Source organism: Sebastes fasciatus, chromosome 5 (assembly GCF_043250625.1).
Source record: "Sebastes fasciatus isolate fSebFas1 chromosome 5, fSebFas1.pri, whole genome shotgun sequence".
In the NCBI taxonomy this organism is placed as follows: domain Eukaryota; kingdom Metazoa; phylum Chordata; class Actinopteri; order Perciformes; family Sebastidae; genus Sebastes; species Sebastes fasciatus.
Window position 1 is genome coordinate 26,113,454 of NC_133799.1, and position 27,143 is coordinate 26,140,596.

At 40.5% G+C, this 27,143-nt stretch overlaps 2 protein-coding genes across 3 annotated transcripts in view; one reads left to right on the forward strand and one right to left on the reverse strand.

The window, feature by feature from the left end:
* The window catches only part of fip1l1a (FIP1 like 1a (S. cerevisiae)), a 35,932-nt gene extending 18,013 nt beyond the window's left edge, over positions 1 to 17,919 (reverse strand). For both annotated transcript variants that reach the window (XM_074636129.1, XM_074636130.1), the window contains exons 1-9: positions 17,708 to 17,919; positions 16,436 to 16,496; positions 13,869 to 13,915; positions 13,100 to 13,189; positions 12,899 to 13,014; positions 12,657 to 12,733; positions 9,345 to 9,447; positions 9,158 to 9,257; positions 3,028 to 3,082 (exon numbers count right to left, since the gene is read on the reverse strand). In XM_074636129.1, coding sequence (XP_074492230.1) covers positions 3,028 to 3,082; positions 9,158 to 9,257; positions 9,345 to 9,447; positions 12,657 to 12,733; positions 12,899 to 13,014; positions 13,100 to 13,189; positions 13,869 to 13,915; positions 16,436 to 16,496; positions 17,708 to 17,777 — 719 coding nt within the window. In that variant the 5' untranslated portion in view covers positions 17,778 to 17,919. The remainder of the gene's footprint in view (positions 1 to 3,027; positions 3,083 to 9,157; positions 9,258 to 9,344; positions 9,448 to 12,656; positions 12,734 to 12,898; positions 13,015 to 13,099; positions 13,190 to 13,868; positions 13,916 to 16,435; positions 16,497 to 17,707) is intronic.
* A 969-nt stretch (positions 17,920 to 18,888) lies between these two features.
* The window catches only part of scfd2 (sec1 family domain containing 2), a 129,609-nt gene continuing 121,354 nt past the window's right edge, over positions 18,889 to 27,143 (forward strand). Inside the window, exons 1-2 of the mRNA XM_074636128.1 lie at positions 18,889 to 19,815; positions 21,713 to 21,881. Of these exons, the coding sequence (XP_074492229.1) occupies positions 18,999 to 19,815; positions 21,713 to 21,881 (986 nt within the window). The 5' untranslated portion in view covers positions 18,889 to 18,998. The remainder of the gene's footprint in view (positions 19,816 to 21,712; positions 21,882 to 27,143) is intronic.

Consider the following 27,143-nt stretch of genomic DNA (forward strand, 5'->3'; position numbering starts at 1 on the left):
TTGACTAATCCACCAAAAAAGTGGTTAAAATGTCCAAATGTAGATTTTTAAACTACCTTGAATCCCCTCCAACTACTGCCAGTCATCATCATTCAACACTTCCTGTGTCTATGTCTCAATTAAAGGCCCAGAGGGACCAAACCAACATCAGAGAACTAGCTGACTAGAATTAGTTGATGAAGGCCGACTGTTGCGTCGTCTCACGTCGCCTTTGTCTCGGCGAAAAAGTTGCACTCGAACACACCGCAAAGACCACAGCCGACGTCCAGTCAGCACGTACGTTCTGCGCCTGCGTGAGAGGAAATAACTCTCCACACCAGCAGGCGGCGGTAGTCTGTATTCATTGTTCAAAAAGGGAAACAGGAAGACAGAGGATGGCGGATATACAAGCCGTTTTTATGATACGTACATGAAACAAAGCGGCGTCTGCCGACCATTTTCCCACCACTCTCACTCACCACTTGGCTTCATTCCAGATGTTCATGCCGCTGTGAAAATATCTGTGTGTTGGAATGATCAGATGAGATGAAGATGAAAAATGAGAAGAGCCTTCTGTGTTTGTCCTCTTGTCTTTACTCGTCGGTTTGCTTTCCTCACGTGCGTTTCTCTTCTTGTGCACTGATTCATTTAAGCTGAACAGCCGACATACTTGCCGACTTTGAGACCTCAACAATAGGGAGGATTTCAAAACCTCTAAAAGTCTCCCGGTAAAGTCGAGAGGGTTGGCGAGCTCCGCCGCCGATTCAACATGCTGAATCTTACGAAAAGTTGCAGACTAGAGCCGACAGTGCGGGACACACCGCAAAAACTAGGCCGACAGACGCTCCCAACCGCCCGAAACTGGCCGACCGTCAGCTATACAATTATTTTCCATGAAAGCCTTTTCTATGTAAATCAGGTAGAGGAAGCGTAGTGTTGGGCTTTGATTACACAGCATGCCAACATCTAGTGGTTTGATTTGTTCAGCGGTGCTTCTCCCCAGTGATGACTGCACTTTTTCATTCGACAATTACATTAGATTCAGTCTGAATGTGAAACCATGACTGTTCAGCAGCAGCATGATGCCACTAATCTGCCTATAAAAGCACATCATTGGGCCCTTGGCCCGGCACACAGCGTGGGGGCGCCAGGGCCCGGATCATGCCAGGAATACCTGCTGTTCCTAATATCCTCGAGGGAAAGGCTGAGCAGCAACGGTGTGCCAGGCGCTATCTGTGAATAGACTCTACTCCACACATGTGTGTGTTGGAGAAAAACGTTAAAAAAAGAGGAAATGATTCATAAAGTGTACGGGGAGAAGGCTGGCAGAGTTCAGAGGAACAGTCGGTCCCTGAAGGATGTGAGGATTTGGCAGATGGACTGAGATGTGAAGAAAAAGCATCCTTTAGGACAGAGGGAATTCAGACACACACAGACGGCACATTAAACAGAGCAGGAATGAGAAGAGAGGAAAAGAGATGAAGGGACAGGAAGCTAGAGAGACGGACAAACAGACAACATCCAAGAGAAACAAGATGAGCAGCAAACTAAACTGGAGAGGAGCTGCATTCAGAGTGCTGCGGTCCAGCGTGGCCCACTTGTGATCTGAGTGTAAATTAGAGCTGAAATGTGGGAGTTTGCAGACAGGTTGTGACATAGATCGGAAGAGGGGAGTAGTGGATGCCTTGGATACTGATAAACAGCCACAAACAAGGTTGCTGTCTTAACTTTCTACCTTATTTGGCCATCGGTCCGGCTGTGAGATCAGCCCCCAGAGCAGAGTGATAACACTGATCCAGCTCAGTAATGTCAGAAAACCGAATAACGGGTCGTCCTTTAGTGTCAAATAAGCGCCACTGGGTCTGCCTCAGAAATTAGGAAACTGCTTCCAGCAGCGATTATTCTGTGTTTCAGCACTAATGCACCTTTTTATTAATGATCTCTAGTCCAGTCTCTGACTAATGTTTCTCTTTTTCTTCCCACATTTTTTGCTGAATGTGTTTCTTAGCCGTGGCTGCACCTGAACAGAGATCAGTGTGCTGTTTCTCTGACGGTATCTTCATCCCACCTGCTCTCTGGTTTCTCCTGCTCCTATTATATAGGCTGCTGCAGCCGCTACATATGGCGCGTTTCCATCAAGCAGTTCAGTTCGTTACACAGTAGAACGGTTATTTTTGCATTTCCGTTAGTTGTGGATGGTACCAATAGAACCGTTCCAAGCGAGCTGAGTCGATACAGGAGGGTGGCATTAAAGCTTCAGTAGGCAGTATATTTTTGGCATCATTGGGCAAAATTTCCATAATAACCTTTCATTTGAGGAGAGAAATAGGCATTAACGTAACAGAATATTGATTCATATTTGATCAGCGCTGCCTAGTTTGACCGTTTGGTCGGAGTTCATGAGTGATTGACAGCCGGCTCTCATAGACGGCAGATGGACAGCAGACCTCAGATCAGCTCTGACTGCTTGTTTTCCTCTGGTCTGTGAAATCTTGCAGATGCTGTTAGGAGCACCGGAGGACACATGATTTTTTTCAGGTTACCTGTTTCATGTACTGCTGTCACGTTATAGCGACCGTTTTATAAAAATAACTTTTTTTAATCATATTTGCTCGAAACTTGCCTACTTCAGCTTTAAAACTCTGCAGACCTCTGATTGGTCAGAGAAAATCATCTCTAGAATCATCACGAGCATGACACAGGACAACCCGCGATTTTTAAACAGCCAAGCTACCGGCAACCGACCCATATTTTTAAAAATAGCAGCTCGCAAAACAACTCGTACACTACGTAGACTACGCTGTACAGTTGACGAAGTGCAGACGTTTCTGTGTTTGGTTGCAGTTGAAATGATTCAGCGAGTGTCTCGTTGAAGATGATGTCACAGCGGTTTAATTCCCGCGTATTATCTGCTGTGGAAAGACGGTTAGAGAAAAGGACCTGGTAACAAAACCGATTCGAGCAGAGCAGAGCCGTACCATGCAGTGGAAACACGGATATACAGACCTCCTGTAGCAGTTATACATGATGACACATTCATAGACTCACCTGTCCAAAGCAGCAAACTGGGAGGGAGGAGGGGGTCCTGATTGGTAGAGGAAAGCTGCGTGGAGAAGAAGACAAAACCGTGATTATTGAGTCCTGACAGGGACCAGGTTTACATCCGATTTTATATTTTAGGATTTTAAATAACGTTACACCCAACCTGAAACTATAAACCTGATAAAAACCACTTCATGCTCTTCAAAAAGAAGAACATTAATCCAGATTCATTTCCATCCGTACATTTCAGGTGTTTGTTTTGTCCTAAAAATTGTGGTCCACATTGAAAAATGGCTGAATCTTTTCTTCTTTCTTATTGTATGATTGTGAAATTGGCAAACAACCACAGTGTAACCGCCATCAGAAATAAATTACTTCTACCTTTGGCTACACGAAGGTACATGTTTTATTTCAGTACAACTAACACTAAAAAACAACTGTTGAGAAGACGCTACTACAAACACACTGCGTTACCATGGTTACACACTGGCACTTTTTCTTGTAAATTTATGACGTCATAATTTCGCTAATTTGTGAGTTTTTTCTTGGAAATTTTCCACTTTAATCTTAAAGAATATCCAAGTTTTTTCTCATAAATTTACGATTTTGTAATCTCGCAAATTTGTTTTTTTCTCGTAATTTTTACAACTTCAATCTAAGAGTTTTTTCTTTGAATATTACCCCCTCCCCCAGCTCTGTAATTATTCTTTTTTGTTTTTGTTTTTGTTTTACCTGGCCTGGCCCTAATACGCCGTGGTACAGATGCTCTATTTTGCTTTAGTACGGTGGATCTCTGTTGTCTATGGTGGGCACAGTCTGAGAGACACATATATAGAGGAAACCCCCTTCATTTATACTACAATGCAAATACAATAACACAATGGATGCCTCATTGCAATGGTTTTCTTTTCTCTGCCCTAGTTTGAATTGTCTAATTCAGTGCAATGCAGTCGTTTTCACTGCCAACTCCGCCGTTAGCCTGAGGAAGGAGTAGACTTCAAAATTCTCAACATTATTTTGGGTTTTACCACTATTTAAAGCTCGCTAACTGGATTTGTGCCTTTGCTGAAGATGAGTTTGTTTCATCAGAGAGTTTGAGCAAAAAGAGTTCCGGTGTTGGCAGTAATACAGAGACAGGGTTTAATAGGAGATTATGCTGCGGTATTTACTTTGACTAATGTTACTAAATACTGTGTGCTTAAAGGGGACATATCATTGTTCACATACATTTGGGTATCTGGAGTTCCTACCAACCTAGAAACTGTGAAATAAAACAACCCAGACAGTTTATTGTGGGCTGCCGAAATCAGAAAACACGTGATTCAACAAGCCAATCAGATTTGGCTCCACTTCCTATGTCACATGCAGGCTCATTATTTATATATATATATATATATATATATATATATTACAATATACCGCCCACAGTTTGAGAACTACCTTTGCAAAGGTGCTCCATATTTTTCTTCAGCCCGTTTGCACAAAAAGGCGTATGAATGTAACAATAATGTGGAAGGCATTAAGGGTGCAGTACAAACGCCTGAAAGCCGTGTAAGAGTTAGTCACATAGAATAAAAAGTGAGAAAGACCACTTATGGCAGGCGGAAGGGGAGGTGGATGGATCCAACAAACACAATTGTTAACCAGGAGACCAGTGTTTGTGAGGTGTTTTCCGTATTCATGTTACGTTGTTTTCGTACATATTTTACTTAGTGTACCTACTTACTTTAAGCCCAACCATGATGTTTTTCCTAAACCTAACTAAGTGGTTTTGTTGCCTAACTGCGACCGTTATCGTAGTTTTGTTGCGTATAATATATAATAATGAAATATCTGTGTAATCTAAAAGAGACAGGCATTTAAAACGGAGCGTTTCAGTCAGAGGGTGAATACAGGTACCTTCAGACAGACGGGATGAGAAAAATAATGTTTTTTGAACATTAAAGCATGTAAAACATGTTCATGTAGAAACCCAAAATACAAGTATGACCCTGAAAATGAGCATGATATGGGACCTTTAAATTACTTGCAGCATAATCTTTAGGCAAAACATTTGAGCAACTTGGCCTAGTGGCAGATTTAGAACATATATGTTGTTCAAATGCAAACATTTCAAATCAGATCAAATGTTTTTGTAACGCGAATGTTTCAATTAGGGCTGTCAAAGTTACTTGCGATTTTTAGGTTGTAGAGGGCTGTTAAGTGTGCGATCAGTGTGTCAGCAAGCATTAATAAAATGGAACAAATAACAGGAACGCAGGCCACAAATTCGAAAACATCCCCCATTACCACCAACATAACCTTATAATTTATGGCCCTACTTAAGGTAGAGACATTAGATCAGCCTCAAAATGTCACCGCAACACAATGTGTCCTTCTTTCCTTTCCCTCCATCAATAAAACACAACGAGTCAAACGGCTGGGTGCACAGTTAATGGTCCCACTTGTAATAATGCTCACATTTTACGTGACCAAGCAACACAATCAGTTCTGAATCACACACACATATAGAGAGAGTCCTTTGAAGAGCCGAGGCAAAAACACACATTCACATCTGGATACCATCCCGTCTTTTTTCCATGTAGACCCCTAACGTGAGAGTGGCTCCGAGCAGTTTTCAACAGCGTACAGAACACACACAAAAAGTTGGTTGAAACAGGAGGAAGCATAATAAGAGCTGTTGGAAGTTCAAGCCTGAATATGAAAAAGGAGCGCAGCGCTCCGCTGCTCTGTGAAGTGAAATGTAGAACATCTTCCTGCCCTTTCAAATACAAGTCCCACAGAGTTGAGAGGGCCTGAACTGCTCGCTATGGAGGACCGACCCAGCGAGGCCTTTGATACTTCAGACACCTGAACGCCCGAGGGAAGACACACACACATAAACCTCCGTCAGTCTGAGGAAGAAAGGCCTGGAGTGTAGTGCTGAGGGCGATTCCTTTCAAGAAAACAAACCAAAAGACAACGGTGATTCATCAGGAATTGTGTGTGCTGCATGCAAACAAACACAAGAGATAAGGATTCCTTGGAGAGCTCCAGAGCAGAGCTTCACCTCGCTGATCCGCCAGCCCTCGCTGTTTCAGATGGGACCAGCCAAAGACAAGGTGGTGGTGGTGGGGAGGATCTTTCACGTGGTCCAGGTCAACACATTGTCACTCCCAACTCGTCAAATACCGCCGCTTAGTCGGAGCCCCTCGGCATCGGAGACCGACACACGGGGTACCCCTCTTGCGTTACTTTTGGACAGACCCACTTCCTGGGAGCCGCCACCGACATCACGCTGCTGGAGGCCCAGGTCGTTTTGCTGGGCCTGCGGGAGGGAAGGGAGGCACGGGAGAACCAGACTGTCAAACCGTGCTGCAGTAAAATGAGGTTTTCTAAATGTAGTCTGTCAGATGCAGATTTGAGAGCAAAGCTGCTCATGGAAAACTATCGATTTTGTCCACAGGGGCCGCCAAAAACAACACAAAATGAAAGTTCCTTGTAGCTTTAAGTCATTCAATGAGTAAATAGTAGTATTTCTATGTAGAAAATACTAGATTTATGTATTAAAAAGTGGTTACAACTGGAGCATGTCTTTCCCACAGTAACTGTGTGCTGTACAGTGCCTACTGCATACACAAACAGACTTCCAGTAAACACCAGCCCGTACACACACATGCCATCGATGTTAGCGTGAGTGAGTAATTGTTTCTACCTGTGGTGATCTCCAGTGAGTGTTTGATGGGGGCTGCAGCTCCATGCTTGGCAGCGTATGAGAGAGCTAATGGCTGAGGGCTAATTGCAGCCGATTGTGCTTGCGTGGCTTTCTCTCTCATGCTAATGTTTCACAGAGCTACAGGCTGCAGGCTTTTAGATGCAGTTGATATTTCACATCGAACCACATGCTGTTGTTGTTCTGCACTACAGCAGAGGTCTGACTTTTCACTGATTATAGGTAAAGGCTACCGTTTCCCACACTCTGAGACGCAGCACACTCTGAGACGCAGCAATCTGCAGTGACAGTGTCCTGTAAAGAGCTTAGCCTTTAAATGCTGGTCAATTCTTCCTGAAAAACAGCTGCTTTCTCAACTGCAAAACTCAAAATAAATACTGGGTGCAGACTTCTGATGAGTTTCTTTTCTTGGAAATGGTGACAAAGCCTATATGTAATTGGATTTTTTTAAAGTTACTAGGAAGAACTTTAATTGTGTTGATTTTGGCCATCACTGTAGACAAAGGCAGTAGTGTTTACGAGCACCAGACTCCCTTTAGAAAACCTCTCATTTTACTGCAGCAGGGTCTGACAGTCTGCCCCGCTTAAGCCGAGTTTATGCTCGCCGTCGTGTCCCCCGAAGCCGGGTCTGGGTCTGTCCACCTGTCCTGACCTTTAAATAGACTGTTTCATAACCAGTTAAGAGTTCCTCACAGTAACTTTAACACATTAGAGGTCAGTAGCTCTCATCAATAACTCTGATCTGAGGGCATCTGCTCCGCTGTGATCTTCAGTCAGTGTGTCGGTGGAAGGACACTCTGTGTTGCAGCGCTGACTGTAGTGACCCACTAACCGGCTGTAGAAGCATCAGCTGCAGCGCAGAGCAGCAGTCGGCCTCACCTTGGCCGTGCTGCACTGATAGATGACATAAGAACAATCCTGCAATGACACAGTTCCTCTCCAGAACCTGCACCTATCAAACACACTCGGCATCTAATGTGACCTCAATGAAACACAAACAAAAAAATGAAAGAGAAGAAGTCCCAGCCCCTTCTTTCCCTACGTCCTATCCCCTACGCTACGTCTGTTCAGCACATTTCTCCTGCCACAATATGCTCGCCCAGCACTTTTCTTCTTTTTTTTTTACCAGGAGCTATTTTTATCATGCTACACATTTGCATGACAAAAGCAGGCCGGGCCTATAACTTAAAGAGAGGGGAGTGGGCTGGATAAAAGCAACGCAAATACACTTCAAAGCTGGAGTTGACTGTTTAAAGCTGCAGGATGTTTGATATTTTGGTTGTATTAGCGGCTCTGGCACGGGTTCACCAGGCAGTGTGGGGCTCACAGGGGGAGTGAGGGGGTAAGACGGGGGCCTCGACCGGCTCATCTATTTTGGAAGCTTTGAAGATGAAGATATGGCATGTGCTCAGCTGTGTGCTTCCTGGATTTCTATCTGATTCACTACAAAGACCAAGAGGAAGTCTAGAGACTGACAGCACCTGGACTGGTTGGCACCGCAGACACCTGCCTGCAGGAAGACATATATCCATAGGATGTCTTCACACGCACACACACACACATGCACGCTCTGTTCACCTCTGTCCTTCAACTCCACGGTATTATTTATTATGACACGTGTTGCAGCTTCACAAACACACATGGTCAGATCGCCGTTAGTCATTTGTGCAGCTGCGTGATGCGTGATGCGACCCAGAGGGGGTTTTAACGGAGCCCTTTCACCTGAAACCTCCATGTTCCACTCAAATCTACTCCCCCAGCTTCTTAAAAGACAACTCATCTGTTCATAATCACACCATCAGATGAGAAAAGGCAAGATGCACGGATATTTGCTTATTAAAGGGGAACTTCACCCACAAAATGATCATTTGTATATCACTGACTCACCCCGTTTGACCTTGAACTCTCGAAGAAAACTTAATTTTCCTGTCTTGATGAATTGAAGTAAATGGGGGCCGCGTTTAACAACAGCAGAACTATATCAAAACATCCTTTTACTCACACAACTCATGCAGTAAAGTCTCATTTATCCAGTTGTATGCTCACTACTTCCCAAACACCTGCATCTTTGCCAAAACCGGATGATTTAAAAGTAGGTCTGTCAAAGTTAACACAATAATAACGCGTTAACACAAATTTGTTTTAACGCCACTAATTGCTTTAACGCTTAACGCAACTTGCGATCTTTAGGTTGCAGCTGGCTCAGTTTTAAAGCTAGATTGAAGATACTGGCATCATATGAAACCTAAAGAATCCATTGGTACCAACCATGTCATACCAACTTGGTGCAAAGGAAGTTAAATAACTCTCCAAACGTACGCTAAATTTTGGCGATTTTGTGGGTGAAGTATTCCTTTTAAGTGTATGGATAATGTGAATGAGCATGTATATAAATAAGTGTGTTTCTTTCTCCCAGTGACTTACTTGGTGGAGCGGTGAATGCAAAGAGAGAATTGAACTCGGATGGAGCGGTCCGATGATGAGAATTGAATCTATCCTCCTCGGGGGACGCCTCAGTAGCCGTCTGCAATGTAAACATACAGTAGGTGTTAATGACTTCACTGTCTTTGTTTCTCACTCACACACTCACACACACACACACACACACTACCTGAGAATTGTTTCCTTCATCACTGAGACGTTGGCGTCGGCGACGGCGTCCATCCACTCTGCCGCCGGATCCTGGTCGTCCTCCAATCACATCACTTGGATGTCTGTTGATCAGGTCACATGATAAACTAAAATCACATTCAGATACAGCGCCAAAAATAACAGCAGGTGAGCCTTTTTTTTTTAAATATAAGTCATTTTTTATTTTCACCTTCTGATTTGAAACTTGTATAACACTTTTAAAAACAGTCCTAATCTCACTACCCATGTCCCGACGACAACCCATCGCAGGTCCATTAACGCATTAAACCTCCTTATCTGGGTCATCTCGCCTTCTTCACCAAACAGCCCTTCATAGTCCTAAAGCCCCACCACCCCCCCATCGAGCCTCCACACACACACAGATGGGACAATAACCCCTTTCTGTCACTAGGACTTAATCAGCAGCAGAGAAAAAAAACAACGTACAGAAAAAAGAATAACAACTGCGTCTCAATGGGGGAAGAGCTCAGAGCTCCTTAATGTCTCTTCTGCTCAGTTCAGCTTTCAAATACACAACAAATACAAATTCCATCACAATAGCTTTGTAGGAAGAGAAAACACTTTCTTTTTTACATTCTGATACAGCATGAATTTAAAATCATGACTGAATGAATCTGACTTACATCCCAGAGGAGCGCTATATTGCTTAGTAGGCAATATCAGTGCACACAGATCAACAAATACAGCAACATTTTCCGACTCTCAAAGCCTCATTGAACACATCACACACTACATTATGCTACAGAACGACTTCCTGGTTCCCCCCTCCGGTCCGGCTCTGTCACTCAGGAACAGGGAGACGTATGACGCCACACTCAGATCCACATGACCTCCCCCGGAGGGCGACCTTGCAGACGGACGGAGGAGGACAAATGTTGAATTAAGTGTCCAGTCGTGCCAGAAAGCATCCTCGACAACCATTCAGCTAAATGGGAGGGAGTTATGTGAGTGTGTGTGTGTGTGAGCAAAAGGCATTCGGTTCAGCACCTGGCCCATAAATAAACACAAAATGCATGCTGGGACTGGACGCTATTTACTAACATGACAAGCATCTGCTGCTCATGAGTGTACACACACACTGTAAAGCACCATGAGTCCCTTCTAACAGCCGTGTCTCCCACAGGCTGCATCTCTGCTGCTCCAAACTTCCTCTTAAAAGATTCACATTAATGTGAAGAGGACGAGACGCTGCACGCCACTGAGGGAACACATTGACAACACAAAGCTGACCCCATTTAGATGGGTATGGTTTTTATATTACTCTTTATTACTCTTTCTCTCTGTTATACACGTAAAAGAATTGTGTATTGAGAAAGTATTACGCTCCTTTACTCAAGTAAAAGTACCAATACAACAATGTAGAAGTGCCCACTTTCAAGTAAAAAGTTTCAAAAGTAAAAGTACTCATTGACAGCAGAATGGCCCCATCAGAGGGTTCCATTTGAACATAGACTGTATATAAGAAGTGGACGTAGTCACTGTGATGTCATCCATTGGTTTGTGGGCTGCCGTTTTGAAGCCTCGAGTTCGCCGTCTTGGTTTGTTGCAACCAGAAGTGACACGAGAAGGTGGAGATAAGTACAACCAAACACTGAATAAGACATTTTCAGTCAACCAAAAAGGTTATATTTAACTTTGATGAACTGAAAACACACTGTGAAAGGGTTAAAGTTCTAAGACAAAAACACGGACAACTCCCAGACCGGAAAACGCCGTGGTAGCGACCTGTCAATCACAAGGTAGCCCCTTCCTAAAGCATCCCCTGCTTTATGGTCTATTTGACTCTAAATGGGAACATAATTTACTAAATGAACATCATGCTGTATTGAAGAAGACTTGAAACTAGTGATTGAGACCATAAACTCATGTTTACAATGTTTACTGAGGTAATAAATCAAGTGAGAAGTAGGCTAATTTTCTCATAGACTTCTATACAATCAGACTTCTTTTAGCAACCAGAGGAGTCACCCCCTGCTGGCTGTTAGAAAGAATGCAAGTTTAAGACACTTCAGCATTGGCTTCACTTTTCAGACTGCGGAGGTAGCCATTGCATTTGAACCGCAAAGTCGTAATTTCTGAGTTCCCAGTCAGAAATTTTAACTGTAACGCCCCCTGAAGTGGGATTTCTGACTCGGAAAGTCGTGAGAACCTCACCAACCCCGACCTCAAAATCCAAGATTGCTGCTCCGTGCATCAACAGAAGTGGGAGCTGCAGTAATATACTGCACTTAACAGCACTTCTGTCTTATTTGTGTCCCACTAAATCATTTTATTTTTTATTTTATTGCAAAACAAAAGACTAAACACTAACAAGACCTGCAAGAGGAAGACAAGAACGGCGACTACAGACCAGATAACATAAAGAAAATGTTTCATTAAATCAGTCGTACACTGTCCAACTCCTATCTGTTGACATGTTGGTACGGTGTTTGTGTTCACAAAATACCACATAATACGTTATTTTCAACTGGTATTGCTAACAATGGCTAACCTGGCTAGAACTGGTATTGCTAACTTTTTCCGACTTATAATCTAAAGACTTCCGGAGTAAATGGAATGCAGCGATAGTAAACGGATCAGTATTACATGTGAGCAGTATTTTCATGTTGCAGCTGGTCAGGGTGATATTTTAATCTAGATTTTAATCTATAACGACATCTCATATTTTATTAGTTAATTATAACTAGTAGCTACCGCCGTTGGGTAATTGTAGTGCAGTAAAAAGTACAATATTTCCCTCTGTAATGTAGTAAAGTAGAAGTATAAAGTAGCATAAAAAGGACACAAATTGAGTACGAGTAATTATTTACTTAGTTTACAAATTGGTGATAAGATATTGTTGACAGAAAAAAAAAAAAATTATAAAAAAATATATAATAAAAATAGTAAAAGAGGCTCTTAGACTGAAAAATAGTGTGACACATTGTTCATCCTGAAGCTCTAAATCAATAATTTGGACAAATCCCTTCCTACTCTGTGTGTGTCTACACACCTTCTATGAAACTCGCCTCCAGCCGCTACCAGATGAACATTAGTCTCTGTTTACCTCGACACTTTGCCATCCCTTGCCAATACAACCCTATAATGTGCTGAGCCCGTCTTAGGATCAGAGAAAACAGATGGCAGCCGGCTGATAGTTGTTGTGGCACAAACACACAGAAACAAGCAGCTGGCAGCTTCTGCAGCTCTGAGATCAGAGTTTAGAGAGAGAGGGACGGACAAAGCCCTGAGGACACAGACAGGGACGGGAGGTAGGAGACATGTCACCAACCTGGACGTTAGTGTAGAGGAAGGATAAACAGGACGGGACTCTTCTTCTTCTTCATGTCTAGTGCTCCCCTTCTGGACCTGAGTGGAACAACAACATCGTCACATTGCTCTCTGATCTGCTCATGATTCATTTCTACTCCACATTAAACCAGGAGCATTAATATCTGCTGTGATTCATGTCTTCAGATTAATGTTCTCCCTCTTCAGTTTAAAGACCACTGACTAAATCACATCGTGTCTTACGGTGGTTTTAGTGTGTGGTTTTCTATTAGCTGCTCGGACTTTGGCCTGTTTGTCGTGGTAGATGTTCCAGCTTTCTTCATTAAAACCGTAGTTAAAGTAATCTGAGATGTCAGCACCTAGAAGCAAAACACAAACTAGTAATAGTATAGAGAATATAAAGATTCTTACAGAGAATAACCTAGATCTACAGCCTCTACTTACCAGCTCTCCTCCACGGCTTTCCCTTTTTAGTCTTTCCCTTTTTAGTCTTCGCCTTTTTAGTCTTGGCCTTCCGTCCCCTAGTATCAGTAACTGTAAAACATTTGACAGGATTTAAGCTGTCTGAAACAAACACCTCACAATCACCAAGGACTTTAATGTTGAGGATTATTGTTTATTAATTTTTAATAAGGCTTTCAGACTGTTTCTGTTTCTGTGGTTCAAAGTCACGAGAGTTGACGGAAATTCATGCTGTCTCCTTTTTTTGGTAGTGATATATTATAGCTAAAAAACAAAAACTGAAATGAATTAAGTTCATTTTTAATTAATTAATTAATTAATTAATTAATTAATTAATTTATTTATTTATTAAACCGGGAAATATTGTTTCAGTTTAGTTTTTTATTTATTTATTTATTATTTTACTAACAATATTTTTCACTGCTTATTTTAGTTTTAGTTTCAGTTTTAGTTTACTATAATAATCCTGGTGCAGAAGTCCACTTTTTAAAGTTAAATACTCTCTGGGTCATCAGAACAGTCAACATGTTGTTTCATGAAAGATCTGTATTGAAATTAGGCTGTTTTATGAAGAGGCTAAAAGTACCTTTTTAACAACAGGAACAAGTATGAGCTGTGTGTTTTTGGAGGCTGATTGCTTGTCATTTTTTTGCCTGATGAACAGAAGAAATATACAGATCTTCCTGGTGTTTCTGTCTTGTGTGTGTCGTGTTGTTTCGTCCCTAAAAGGTGAACTAGAGCACCAACTCACCAACTGCCTCTGCACTCGTTCCAGCATCAGCTTCCACATTCCTAGAGCTGCAATAACATTATCAACACGGTTATCTCCATCATCATGACACACTCGGAAACGCTGCTGAGTGCTAATAACCTAATTTCAAATGGCACCTCCACATACAGGACTAATATATCACAAAAACAAACAAACAATGAAAATATCTCAAAGCTACATTCTGACAGAAGTGGGTTCCTGACAAACGACGCTCATTCATATTACACCCAACAGGCAAACAAACACAATAACAGGCTGAAAAACTATATATACTAAATATTATTTTGTCAGAAGATGGAAAGTAAACAGTTATACTCTCGTATGCTGCGGCTGGTTACGCAAACACCCACTGCTTTCATCAGCACCGTCATTGTCACCATCTTCATCGTCTGGGACAGCTTCCAAATTACCCCATAAAGCAAAAGAATAATAATAATATCCACTTGCATATCAAAACGCACTTTATTTGACAGGCGCCGGGACAAAAAATGCAAAATAATGCAGGCAGTAGATAATAATGAGAGAGAGCAGCTATTTTTAGGTGAGAGCTTCACTCAGACTTCTCTTGTCAGGACCAGTTACAGGCTGAGTGCCCACTTTCACAGACTCTTTAGAGAATGATATTACCTTATTATAAAAATACATCAGCTCCACAGTCACTGCAGAGGCAAACAGGATAAAGACGCCTGAAAAGACACACACCTTTAAAACACCTATTTTATATGGAGAGATGGCTTATGTTCTGTTGGAAAAGGCCAATTATGACTAATCTTTTATTATTAACAACTGTTTTAGGGCTGCAACTAACTTTTCATTATTGATTAATCTGATGATTATTTTCTAGATTAACTGACTAATCGTTTGGTCTATCCCAGTTTCTTAATGGTGCTATTGATAACATTGATAACATTGAGCCACTAGATGTTGTATTTTCCCTCCCCGTTCCATTGCATTTAGGCACCTACCGTCAATCTCAGCCATTTATCTGTTTTTTTCCACACTAACTGTCGACCCAGAGACACCGCGTGATACCAACGTCATTTTACTATTGGCTTGCAAGTCTTGTTAGAAGTGGGAACCAAACTTCAGATATCTTCCACAGAGATAAACAAAACATTAATTTTGGACCCGCCAAAAATGTTTAAAATGATTCACTCACAATCCTAATAATTTTTTCAGGAAAAGCCATACTTTTATTTCGCACCTCGTATAAAAGGTATGTGGATGTATTATTTGTAAAAAAAATAATATTCGTCTTCATAAAAATGTTATCAATAAGACCTTTAAAGTTCAAGGCGATGTCTGTAAATGTCTTGTTTTGTTCGGATATTCACTTTAATATGATATAAAACAGAGAAAAGCAGGAAATCTCCATATTTGAGAGGCTGAAAAACAACATTGCTGTCATTTTGCATGAAAAATTACTATATATATATATATATATTGTTTCTATTATTAAAATTTCCCCTTGTTTATATTGTTCCTATTTTTATATTTCCTTGTATTTAAATTGTTCATATTTTGTTTCACTTTTGTTTTGCTTTTTTACTGTGTTGTATTTTGCTTTTTTGTTTTTACTGATGCTTCTTGTTTTTTGCACAATCCCCTTTTCTGTTGTACACTGGAAATTTCCTGACTGTGGGATTAATAAAGGAATATCTTAACTTATCTTTTAATGATTATGAAGTCGGTGATTATTTTTCTGTTGATCGACTAATCGATTAGTCGACTAATCGTTGCAGCTCTACACTGTTCAGGTGTTGTTGGGATTCTTGAGGGCTTTAAGTGAACCACAAACAATGTGTTTCGAATAACTTACACATTCAATTTAAGTCGCAAATGCAAAAAAAGACTGAACTCTCACAAACAAAATAACAACACTGTGTTTGAAGCTTTGTATGTTACTGTAACTAATTGTCAGGTTATAATAGAGGCAGGAGAAATGAGACCACAGATGCCGTCAGTGCTCCAGTTGAGTGGCTGCTTACATCCACATTTCCCAGCTCATAAACACTGCCACCCATACTTCTTAATGTTGCACCTGGCTGGTGCCGTCACACACAGGTATTGTGTGACTATAATGATCACCATCATCACTGTACTGTGAAAAGTGTATTATATCTTCATTACTGTAATGCAGTCGACTCTAATTGGAAGTGAGCACGGCAGCACAGTTCAGTCTGACTTTGTTCTAATGGCCCGTCTAACCCGTGTGTGTTTGGAACTCTCAATACTCAATTCAGTTTATTTTTATAGCATCAAATCCTAACAGAGATTATTTCAAGATGCTTTCAGACTTCAAAGTAAGTGGTAGGTATTGAAGATTTGAAATATAACAGTCTCACATACTGTATCATATCATTATTTCCTCATGCTTATGGGAAGAAAAATAGTGGTGAAAAAGTATAAAATAGAAGAAAATGGAGATACTCAAGTACCTCAAATTAGTACTTAATCATATGCTTCAGTGTACTTAGTTACTTTCCACCACTGGTAACAAGTACAGTGGGGGTATTATGTCTCAGTATGACACACAGTATACACACCTGGTTGGGATTTGAACCTCCTCTGTTTCCTCCTTGTCCTCTGTGGTCATTTCATAAATCCCTGAAAAATATATAACAGCCATCATCAGTTATGATCTCTCTAGTTACTCACATTATGTACATTTACTCAAGTACTGTACTTATGTACAATTTTGACATATAGGCCTACTTGAGTATTTCCATTTTATGCAACTTTATACTTACTCCACTCCACCTTATATTGTACCTTTTTACTCTACTACAATTATCTGACAATTTTAGTTATTTTTTACATAAAAACAACAACATATATTAGGCTATATGCTTATATAATATGATATAATGCAGTACTGCTGTATACTACTATCTACAGGGCTTCTACAAAATATCTTAAATTGGCTCCATATTGATGAACTACGACATTAAAATACTCTTACATTTACTTATTAGGGATAAAAACAGAATAATAGCATATAATATTATTTTAACGCTTTGAAAGGAGCCATTCTGCATAATGAGCAGCTTACTTTTACTTTTGATACTTTAAGTAGGTCTACATTTTGCTGTTTTACTTTAAAGGTCCCATATTGTAAAAAGTAAGATTTTTTCATGTCTTTTATATTATAAAGCAGGTTTAAGTGCTTTATAAATACTGTTAAACTATCAAAACGCTCAATATACGGAGAAATACACACACAGCCCGTATTCAGAAATTGTGCGTTTGAAACAAGCCGTTAGGATTTCTGTCCATTTGTGATGTCACAAATACACAATATTTAGACCATCACACGGTTTTAAACGTAAACATTCTAAATGTGTCCCAGTTTATTTCCTGTTGCAGTGTATGTGAATAACATCAGCTGACAGGAAGTAAAGATGGACCCAAACTGTTGCCTAGCAACGCAATTCTCTTGCAATTCCATTGAAATGCACTAAAACGGAGCGTTTCAGACAGAGGGTGAATACAGGCATATTCAGGCAGACAGTATGAGGAAAATAAAGTTTTTTTTTAACATTACAGCATGTAAACATGTTCTAGTAGAAACACAAAATACAAGTAAGAACCTGAAAATGAGCACGATATGGGACCTTTAACATTTTGAATTTAGTACTTTCACTTGTAATGGAGTATTTTCTAACTGTGGTATTTCTACTTTTAATTAATCTAAGTAAAGGATCAAAGTAAACACTACTTCCTCCACCACTGGTTAATCATATTATTTTTTATTTATGTTGAAAGTGGATAAAACAATACATTAAGATGCATTTAACGGTTGGTCTGTTTAAACTTACATTGATATAGTTTTCCCTCCTCGTCTTCTTCTTGGACAATTTCAGACTCCGACTCCCATGAACTGTACATGTTAATATAGAAAAAGGGAGTTTTAAAGTAATTTACACCCGGATCTAAACAAACTAACTAGTTATAAACGTGTGGTAATGTCTGATAGTTATTAGCCAGAGTGATCCTGTCTGTCTGTCAGTGTCAGTTAAATTGACATCTCAAGGCGTTGCTATGGAGACAATTAACGTTGTCATTGATCAGAACGTCTCGCGCTGTGTTGACCAACCGCAATTAACCGCTGATATCAACAGACATTATTTTAACATGATTTTAAGAGGTTAGTTTACCCTTTATTCACTTTTTAAGATGTGTTTGTGCTCCTTTTTTTGTGCAGTTTATTTGTATTTATTGTTAAATTAAATAATTGTTAATTAATGTCGAATTGAGGCCAATGGTGAAAAATGGCTCTGTTTTCATCACCATTTTTATCAATTGAGTTTTGTTACTTCCACCCATCATAGTAATATTACTGTACTGTGTTGGTAAAATAAATAAAAAGTAAAATAAATAAAATAATAAAAATAAAATAAATACAAACATTTGTGCTTCTTTTTTTTGTGCAGTTTATTTTTTATTTATTTTTCCCCCCAATACTCCCAGTACTGTTGTATTGTAATGTCGAATTGAGGCCAATGGCGAAACATGGCTCTGTTTTCATCATATCACAATTGTTTTACACATGCATTTTCATCACCATCATTTATTTATCAATTAATTTTTGTTACTTCCACCCCTCATAGTAATATTGCTGTACTGTGCAAAGTCTGGAAAATGTTGAAAAACAAAAGTCTGAAAAATAATGGAAAAACAGATTCTGAAAAATGTCTGAAGAAAAGTTTGAAAAATATTGGTAAAAAATAAAATAAAATGTCCCAAAAGAAAGTCTGAAAAATGTCTGAAAAAAAATTCTGACAAAAAAAGTTTGAAAAATGCTGGAAAAAAAGACTCTGAAAAATGTCTGAAGAAATCAAATTAAATTGAATTGACTTGTTAATAATATTAAATGAATCGATGAATCGATCCCTGAAATAAGAACTTCATGCGAGTCTGCATCGGTCTGGATGCTGGTTATCGCCATAGCAACGAGCCAGAGTTTGGATGACGTATTAATGCTGCGACGCGTGCTTGCAACGTCACCATCAAGAGACTTTGTTATTGTTGGTTCTAGCTCACTGTATCTCTCATATCTGATGCGTGTTTCACGTCGTTGCTTTTGACTTAACGCTGATATTTGTCAACATGTTGACGTCGGAGGGTTTCACGCAGTTCCCGCTGCAGGTGTGGGAGAAAGTGGTGCTGCCGAAGGTAAAGAAAGCGGTGGTGTTTATGGACTCTGAGTGCTCGGAGGCTCTTCACTGGAGCGGAGGAGCTGCTGTGTTACTGGAGGCTGGAGCCAACAACCTAAAGGAGTTCTCCAGCTTTGAAGCAGGCGGTGTGACTGAACCTAAAGCCGTGTTCGTGGTGAGCTCTCTACTGAAGGGCAGGACGGTGGACATCATCAAAGACATCATCTCCATCAGTCACTTCCAGTACTGCGTCGTCTTCACTACTGTAGCTCACTCAGTGCACCTGTTGGCCAACAACATCTCCTCAGAGATGGATGGGAAGCCAGTGTTTGAGCAGTTCGAGGAGAAGCTGTGTGAGTGGATGGGCAACATGAACTACACCGCTGAGGTCCTGCATGCTCCTGTTGTCTTCAGCCAGGTGTCTCAGCAGCTGCTCCTCACTCCCATGTTCTCTCACCTGTTCCCACTGCTCACACCTGACCTGGAGGCGATCAATGCGAAGAGACCAGAGAAGAAGAGGTTTGGAAGTCTGGTGGATGTGGATATGAACTCTCTCCCTACTGAGCTGCAGTTTGAGATCAAGTCCTTGGCTTCAGCTTTGAACTCAGTGTTCGAGGCTACAGGTATCAGAGAGGAGAGTTTTGCTGTTGGTCCAATGAGTCGCATCATAGCAGGAGAGCTGGCCAGTCACCCACAAGCAAAGAACAGAAGGAAGACTGCAGCTAATAAAGCTTCCATCATCTTTATGGACCGAACCATGGATGTCACAGGTGATAACTTCCTTTTAGAACCATATTACATCAAATTAGTTTTAGTTTTGTCTTGTTTTGACAGACATTCATCAGGTCATTGACATTCTTACACAATTTAAAGGTCTCATATTGTAAAAATTGAGATTTTCATGGCTTTTATATTATAAAGCAGGTTTAAGTTCTATATAAATACTATGAAAGTATCGAAACGCTTAATCCACAGAGAAATACACACAGCCCGTATTCAGAAACTGAGCTTTTGAAACAAGCCATCAGGATTTCTGTCCATTTGTGATGTCACAAATCTACAATATTTAGACCATTTCACTGTTTTAAACATAAATATTCTAAAGGGGTCCCAGTTTAAATCTTGTTGCAGTGTGAATGACATAACTGACAGGAAGTAAATATGGACCCAAGCTGTTGCCTAGCAACGCAATTTAGTTGCAATTCCGTCGAAATGCGCTAAAACGGAGTGATTCGGATGTCACAGGTGATAACTCCCTCCTGTTTGGACCATATTGCATCAATTCATTTGTTTTGTTTTTATTGAACATTGTGAACAGACAGACATTCAGCAGGTCATCCACATTCTTACACAATTAAAGAATTTAGTGTGTAAAAAAAGTAGATGTCAAATGTATTTCTATAGTACATTAAAAACAACAAGTGCTTTACAAACAAAGCAGACAACAAAAACATGCATATACCCAGGCATAGATCAAGATCAAATTGACGAATAATGCAAAATCTAATAAACAACCATTATAAAGGCCAGTTTAGTGGCACATGAAGTTCATTCAAAAGCTAACGAAATGATGTGGGCCTTGAGCTGTGCTTTAAACGACTCAGTAGAGGAGGCAGGTCTGTTGTGGTGGGGCAGTTTGTTCCACAGACTGGGTTCTGCAACAGAGATGGAGCGGTTGCCCCTGAGCTTCCACCGAGCCTGAGGGACGACCTGAGTGACCTAGGTGGGGTATAGTGAATTAATAGGTCAGATTAGTAAGAGGGAGTGCTTTATAGACAAATAATAAAGTCTTAAAATGAGCTCTGAAATTGACAGGGAGCCAGTTTAGGGGAGAAATATGCTCACGTTTATGGGAACCAGTTAAAAAAATGTCAAATGAAATATAAAAAGTAAATAAATTAAATATAAAACATAAGGTATCTAAACTTAATACATTAACAATAATATAAAAAAGTCTATATATCGGCTTAATCAGGGGAGGAAAAATAAAGAAAATGAAAATAATTCTTTAAAATATAACAATGTATGTTTTTTCGTTTGTCATGCGGGTTGATGTTTATACATATGAAGAGTATTAGGGCCAGGTATAGGGAAAAAAATGAGAGGAGGAAGATCTTTTATTTTGCAATTTGAGAATAAAGTAGAAATGTTGAGAATAAAGATGAAATTTCAATTTGATTTATTCTCGGCATTTCGACTTTAGTCTCGAAATGCAAAAAAACTCCACCCTCCTCTGATTTATCTTATGTAATGCCTGGCACTAATACTGAAAATTCAACCTTATTCTCAACAGTCTGACTTTATTGTCAACATTTTGACTTTACTCTCGAAATGCAAAATTAATATAAAAAAACCTTCTTCTTCTCATTTTTCCTTATGCCTGGCATTAATACTCTTCCATAATCTATGTACAAATGTAATTCAACTAGAATAATATTAAAGTTTGGGAAGGAATTAGAGAATCTTGCCTTATGAGTGTGAAAAGAATAAGATTTGTCATGTAACTCAAAGGTTTATTGTCTGTTGTTTACTGTCTGCTGTTCTTTATTGTATCATCACAGCTAAAACTGCATAAAGACTGTTCTGGAACCAGTATATTGATGTTGATGTGTCACTGACAGCTGTTACCACATACTGAACAGATGTTTGGTCATTTCTGGTTCTCAGGAGCTGTTGGTCACCATGGCGACAACCTGGTGGAGAAGATTCTGACCGTGCTGAAACCGTTACCTGGTCATGTGACAGACATACAGGTGGACATGCTGGAGCTCACAGGTCTGCAGCGAACCCCCCACTCCCAGAACACGGTGGCCCCCGGCTGCCTCGCACAGACCCAGTGAGTATCTCTGATCATAGACTTTTATTTGTTGATTGGTGTTGTGTATATATACACACACACACAGCTGTTATTATCACCTGCTTGATAGTCTTGGATTGAAATTACTTTTATTGGTTGTGATCGTTCATTGCATCTCTTTAAAAGCCATGATTTGAAGCAATTTTTATTTTAAACGTGACGGCATTTTCATCTGTATCCGCCGTATGAGCGACGGACGTGAGCTAGCCAATGGGGCACGGTCACATGCACGAATATGCACTAAAAGCACACATGGCTGAACCGGCTACATGTAAATTGAATACTTTGGGTTTGGACTGTTGATCACACAAAACAAGACATTTGAATACGTCACATATATACATACAGATATACTGTACATATACGTCATATATATACATACATACACACAAACACACACAAAATAAAAAAAGAACAGCGTTTCCCATTAGGAGAGCACAAAAGACCTCACAAGCTCATTAGACGTGGTGTTGTAGTGTCAGCTACATTAAGCATTCAAATAATAAGAATTTAAATAATTTCATATTACATAAATTACGTTTCTAAAAAGAATAACAGGAAGATCCAGGGTTTGAACTTGCCAGTTGCCTGATGTGGGCTTTCTTTGTGAGGTTTGTATCCTCTGGGTGCTCCAGTTTCCTCTGGAGCTCAAACAATTGGTTGACTAATCGATTAGTTGATCGATGGAAAAATGATCGTCAGCTATTTTAATAATCAATTAATCGTTGAAAGTAATTTTTCATGCAAAATTGACAGAAAATGCTGTTTTCAGCTTCTCAAATATGGAGATTTCCTGCTTTTCTCTGTTTTATATCATATTAAACTGAATATCTTTTTATCTTTATGTTTTATCTTTAACTGAATATCATTTAAAGACCCTTTGACTTTAAGAAACTGGGATGGACATTTTTCACTATTTTCTGACATTTTCTAGACCAAATGATTAATGTAGAAATTAACCAGCAGATTAATCAATAATGAAGATAATTGTTAGTTGCAGCTCTAATTTCCTCCCAAAGACATGCAGGTTAACTGGAGTTCTAAATTGCGTCTCGGTGTGAATTAAATCTTTTTAGGTAGTTTGTTTGTTTGGTGGAGAATGAGGACGAATACGAGTATTTTACCAACTTGAACCAGATCCAAAATGGAACTGGAACCATTTGAACCCGTCCCCAACACTGACACAACCACAATATAGGTTTTTACATACTTTCCCCACCTGAACAAACACTCACTCTGCAGCCAGAGCCACCCCCCACTGAGTGAGTTGAGTGGCACATGACCAGCGTGAGGTGCCAGTGGTTCAGTGAAGCTTGCCTCCAGTCTGGGCTGTGCAGATGCACGTGTTCGGCGCCTGCGGTGGGGCTGTTGAACATGGCAGGGATTAGTCCTACATCATGTGTTCCACTCCCGCTTTGCCCCCTTCATGTGGCTGCAGGAGGAAAAGACTTTGACTTAGAAGAAGAGTTTTGTGGCGGGGAGCCGTCATGCAGTGTGTCTGGACACGTTGAGTTCATGAACAGGCTTACACACAGCGAATGCAGCAGGGAACGTATGTGGGAGGTTCTGTTGTAATGGAACCAGTCTTAGATCTTCCTAGTCAGTGCTCATGATACAGTGTGTACTGTAGCAGATAATGTGAGCACAGCAGGGGCAGGTTGTACCGACCCCCCGGACGCAGGGCTCAAGTCTGGGGCACGTCAACCAGATCTCCACAGTACACCCATAAATGCACGTCTCAAGTCACCGTAATTGTTCTGAAGATCTCGGTTGCACAAACACAGCTGAGTTGTCTCTGTAGACGGATGACATGTTTTATGTTGAATGCTCGATGCTGCAGCAACAAGTTTACCCTCTCACATTGTCTGTCTATAAGAAAGTGTATGATCATGGATCAGAGGTTGGGATAGTTGGCTGTGCAGAGGTTGAGGTCCCGGCAGTAGGCCTGTCATGATAACTGCTTTTGTTGGAGGATATATTGTCCCAGAAATAATTGCAATAAACAATATTATTGTCATTTTAAGATCATTTTATGCCACTAATTTTTAGGTTTTTATATCATTCTGTAGCTTCCCATTGGTTTTTGTTATGTATTCAAATTTTGATCGAAGTATCAAAATGCTATATTCCCTTCAAGCCATTCTAAAACCTTTTCCCCACATGACCAGACAGGTTTCTGCATAATGACGTACTACATATATATATACGTAATATATCCTTATTCATAGTCAGTGTGTATTACAGTAACTCAGATGGTGGTCGGTGTGCTCCCAGTTTGGAGAAGCAGACAGGAGGAGTACCGGCACTGAAGCTAAGCAATGTTCTGCTGTGGACGCCACGTTGGTTCAGATCAGAAAGTCACAATCGATGCAGCGGTAGACCAGCAACTCCTCTGTTCTGTGAGGTAAAATTACTGTTTTTTGTGAATGGAGTCTGGTGGCTTTGAAGACAGCGATATAACGGCTTCAGTTCCCCGTCAGGAATGGCGGCGTAAACCGGTGAAAATATTCTAAATATAACTACGCTTAAACTGTTATTTATTTTTTCAGGTGGCTAAAAATGTTTTTCTGCTGCTCCCGTCCTACCTCGCCGTCAGACAGCCCCTTCCGACGTGAAAGTGAAGCCGTTATAGCGCTCTCTTCAAAGCCACCAGACTCCATTCATAAAAACAGTAATTTTACATACAACCCCACTTCAAAAAATCGGAACTAACCCTTTCAGTTATTTCCACTTGCAATTGACTCAGCTAGTGCTAGCGTTCACATTATTCATAACCTTATGGATTAGCTTACTTCTGTAACCTATGTCACTGCTTTTTGCAAACGGCTGAGTTGGTGTTTCCATTTCAAGAAACCGGAGCAGAGCGCAGATTGACTCAATCTTTAAAAAATGTCTGCGCAATGCCCAAGTCTTCTAATGGTCGGGAAAACCTTGCTGTTTATTCTGATATCATTTTGGTTAAAATGTTGGTGACATTGTTTTGTAGACAAACATGCATGTAAACACAACAGGCAATATCGAGGTGAGAAAAAATGATCAATGTCATGTCCATATATCATACGATAAATCGATAACGTAAAGATGATCGAGGTCATTACTAGTGGAGCAACGGTTCAACAAGCCAACAGTTCTTTTTTTTTGTTTTGCACATTTGGGAGAAGAAAAAAATAACCAATTCCAATGTGTTTGAACTCCAAAATATATAAATTGATTGATAGTAATGAATGATATTTCTATATTATATGAAGCCATAACATTGATTTTATACATGAAATAAGTCAGGCTACTTAATTTTTAAGTAAGCTTATGTTCAGATAATAACCTCTTGTATGTCTCTGGCACCTCATCAAATAATCAGCAGGCCTGTATTTGATAGTGGTGCAGCGGTTCAACAAGCCCACGGTTTGGTTTGTACGTCATTGAACGGTTCGGTTTTTACGGTTTTTGCACCCTAATGTCTCCATATCGTACGATAAGTCGATATAATGTAATTATCGGGACAGGCCGACCCGTCGGCAATGTTTACAATCAGTGCTCCAGATCTTTCCATCAAACATGAGTCTCAGCCAAACCCCTTATCTCCCAGCGGTTAGATGACCGACTCAGATATTGTATACACCTTCTAGCAGGAGCTCGGACATAAACAGACAGACGAAGACATGTAGCTGAAAGTAATGAGTGATGCGGTGGCGGTGGCGGCTGCGGGGGGGTGCTGTGGGTGATCGGGGCCAGCCGGATCAGCAGGAGTGTTATTGCCTGTGCTATCTCTGAGCAGATGGCCCAGTTGAGCCTTATCACAGATGTGTAGGAGATTGAAGAGCTGCCGAGGCGCCGCAAGAAAAGAAGTTCCCACTTTATTCGACCGCCTTCAAGTGCACCGCTCACCACGGGCACAGTTTATGTCAATCACACTAATGCGCTCCAAGACGGGGCTCTGCAGACACATGTTTATAGAGGTGTGCTGCTCTGAATTATTAATCTCTCCTAACTCTACAAAACATAAACACATTTTCAGAAATGGATTGTTTTCTTTGCATGATGTGAGCTGTGCAAAGCGCTAGACCCTCAGTGCGGTTTTCATTGTCTATATAATAAGTTCCCTCCTACTGGATGTTTATACACCTATGATTCGTTGAGCTATTTTTAGCTGAGTCCACTGTGTGTGTTTGGGTTGGTTTTGTTGTGTATACCAGCTCAAGCCTTTAAATATTAGGCACGGACATAATTTGGACCTTTTTGTGTGATATTTCCTTCAGTAATTCCAGGATATTTTGTATAGATTACTGTGTCTTAAACATACTGTGGGTGGCTGTTGATTCTAGCTCTCCTGGCGAGACCCCACACTTACTTTGCAATTACTGTCGTATTGTCTTTCATAACCTGGTGTGAATTCTTCCTGATCCGACAACCTGACTTTCCCTCTGTGGTTCTAGTAATCATGACAGAGAGAAGGTATACTTTGTGTGGGTGTGTATATACACATACACAGACATTTTGGCTGTAGGGCCGGGACAATTCACAATACTTGGGTGCCGATTTGATATGTATTGTGATTCGATATTACAGTTTATTGTGATTTTTGTTAACTTTTTTAACACTAGACCATGAGAAAAAGTTGAATCATACACTTCTAGGGACTTTTACTTTGGAAAAAAATCTAAATTAATCCACTAAAAATGTTTGATTTTCAGCGTGTATGTAGTCAGAGATGTCCTGAAGTCAAATATATCAGTCATTGTCAGGAATTATTATTTTGTTTCGGCTCGCTGAGGTTTGTTTTGGTTGACGGATACAGAACGGATATGACATTTTGTACTCAGACTACAACAATAAAAGCGGTAACTTCCTTCTACCTCCGCATAGACTCAAATGCAGCAAATATATCGATTCTGGCATTGAAAAATTGATTTCAAAATCATAAAAAAACACTGATACATAGGTGAATCGTTTTTTTTTCCCACCCCTATTTGCCTGTGCTGTTTTTTTGTTACTCCACTCTTCTACTATGTCTTTCCTTTGTGCCAGGATGCACAGTTTTCTGTATATAGAAGGACGTTGAGTGAAAGTGGCAGTGGAAGGGTTGTTTAGTGCGTTTGTGGTCAGGTACCTTCCACTCTGTGTAATTTGCTGTGCTTGGCTGCACGGCCCCTTGTGATCCTGAGGGAGCTCATATGAACCCCGCTGGCAGAGGGCACCAAGTTTCCCTCCGTCTCAGACTGAACCCTGCACCCCCGTCATCTG